General features: G+C 49.0%; 1 protein-coding gene across 1 annotated transcript; it reads left to right on the top strand.

The window, feature by feature from the left end:
- The first annotated feature begins 780 nt into the window (after window positions 1-780).
- Window positions 781-1,736, top strand: LOC143039073 (uncharacterized). The gene is made up of 3 exons (XM_076208926.1): window positions 781-976; window positions 1,153-1,262; window positions 1,374-1,736. Exons 1-3 carry the CDS (start codon window positions 781-783, stop codon window positions 1,734-1,736), a joined length of 669 nt encoding a protein of 222 aa, XP_076065041.1.
- Window positions 1,737-2,396: the final 660 nt, after the last annotated feature.

Raw genomic sequence — 2,396 nt, 5'->3', positions numbered from 1 at the left:
TGTGTGTGTGTGTGTGTGTGTGTGTGTGTGTGTGTGTGTGTGTGTGTGTGTGTGTGTGTGTGTGTGTGTATACCACGGAAGTAAATTTTCTCTCAGGCAGGCTTGGTTAAAAGCTGGAAGTTCAGCGCTGATCTGTTTTTTCTTCAGATTTTCCAACTTTCTGAAGGTATTCTTTATAGCAATGGATAAAGTATATATATATTTATTCCCGCTGTATATAAACATACGTCTTCACAGCAATACCGCCAAAAGAAGAAGTACCACTCTTGACTTTAGAGGGTCCTTAGTCAAGGAGGAGCTTCGACAGAAGATTGAGCTAGCACCCTCCTTACAAAGAGAAGCTGACCTACAGCACCCGAAGTGGCATGAATCTATACTCAACAATGACCTCAGACTTCGTCTACGTGAGGCCCTCAACTGCTCCCTTTGACTCCATCGTGAGGCAGCCATCAAGAGGACGACTAGGAAGCTGTCCAAGCTCAGTGGCGGCCCCATTAGGATTCCCAGGCCGACCCAGGGCTTTATTAATCTCACAGGGTACGAGCCGAGTCAGGTTGAACGTGATCTTCTCCAGAAGGGCCTACATTGTCATATCATGGGCAACATGTCATGGGCAACATGTCAAGCGCCTGGAGGTTGAGGTCCTCCTCGACCAAGTGCATCATCTCGTCGACAGTGGACATATCACGGCTTCCCCTGACATCCAGCATGAGCTGATTGCTGAAGCCTCATAGAAAAGAGGCTCCTACACCAGTCACGTCCTCGAGAGGCGTCACAGAGATGCAGCCAAGACACTTCGTGACCGGGAAGGAATCATCGTTAGAAGAGCCGACAAAGGTACTCATCCCTACAGATGAGTACCTTTCCATGCTGGACGGTATTCTAGCGGATGAGACGAAGTTTCAGAGGCTGACCCGTGACCCAACCCTAACCACCGTTAGGAAGGCCAACAAGATCATAGACGCGGTCAACGCTCGTGAGGATGGATGAAAGCTACAAAAGATCTCGGGAGACTTTAGCCCGTGTTACCTGTATGGGAACGTTAAAACCCATAAAACAGGTAACCCCCTCCGGCCTATCATCTCCAGATTCCAACGCCTACGTACAAGCTGGCCAAGAGACTCAACGCCTTATTGACGCCCCTTGTTCCAGCCGACTACTGCTATAGGTCATCCACAGAGTTCCTGGACTGCGTTAACAGTGCCCCTGCCGAAGAAGGAATGGCATCCCTCGATGCTGAGTCCCTGTTTACCTGCGTCCCGGTACTTAGAATGATCGACTACATCTGCGATCATGTGTACAGATCATCTGCCCATCCCCTACTTGCAAATGATTAATACCACCTCCGAGAACTCTTGAGGATATCCACGCAGGAGTCCGCCTTCAGATGTCCACGTGAAAACCTGTATCAGCAGAAGGATGAAGTGTTTATGGGATCGCCTTTAGGTGTCCTCTTCGCCAACTTCTTAATGGGGTCTGTAGAGAAGGAAGTGTTCAGCAGGACCCAGAAGCCAATGGCATATGGAAGATACGTCGACGACATCTTCGTGAGAACCCAGGCCAGTGAGGAACGCGAGGGACTACGCCAGCTTCTGCAAGAGATCTCTGGACTTCGGTTCACGACAGAGGAAGCCGACAACGGTACCCTGCCTTTGCTGGATGTCCTTTTCACGGAATATGGTGACCGTATGAAGACTGAGGTTATATCAAGCCTACCAATCCCAGACTATGCTTGAGCGGTAAGAGTGAATGCCCGCAGCGGTACAAGGACTCTACCATTGCTTCCTTCTACAGAAGAGCCCTTACCCATCAGGATTGCCAACGTGTTCTCCGTACTGTTCTAAACAAATGGCACGAGGGACAACAAGCTGTTGATGAAGACGAAGGAACCATTCACTGTCTCTTCTATAGAGCTTATATGTCATCTGCTTACCGCGAAGAAGAGAAGAGTGTGAGAAGTATCATTGACAGTAATATTCAGGTTACCTACGCCGTAGACCGTGTAAAGTGTACTACAGGAAGAGCCGCACAAAGAACTTCATCATGAAGAACAATAGTTCACCACGCCCTGGAGATATGGAAAGTACATGCCTTGGGTACAAATTTTCTTGCCCAAATAGGGACTGTACGCCCTATGACGCTTACATAGGGTTGATTGACTACCATCAAAATCTCCAGGCGCCTGAGCTATCATCTAACTCAGGGAGGTCCTAAACGCCACTTCCTGGAGAAACATGGCCAGCACCTCACAGGTGATGTCCTTCGACAGAACACTGTCATCATTCAGAGGGAGTCCGACAAGAACCGCCTTGCCTACCTTGAAGCTTTGTATATTGCAGATAGTAGGCCGTCTCTGAATTCCCATCAAGACGCTCCTACTACACCCCCAAGCATTA

This window comes from Oratosquilla oratoria, chromosome 25 (genome assembly GCF_046742065.1).
Source record: "Oratosquilla oratoria isolate Oo_2021 chromosome 25, ASM4674206v1, whole genome shotgun sequence".
In the NCBI taxonomy this organism is placed as follows: Eukaryota; Metazoa; Arthropoda; class Malacostraca; order Stomatopoda; family Squillidae; genus Oratosquilla; species Oratosquilla oratoria.
This window is presented reverse-complemented; position numbering and strand designations above follow the sequence as displayed.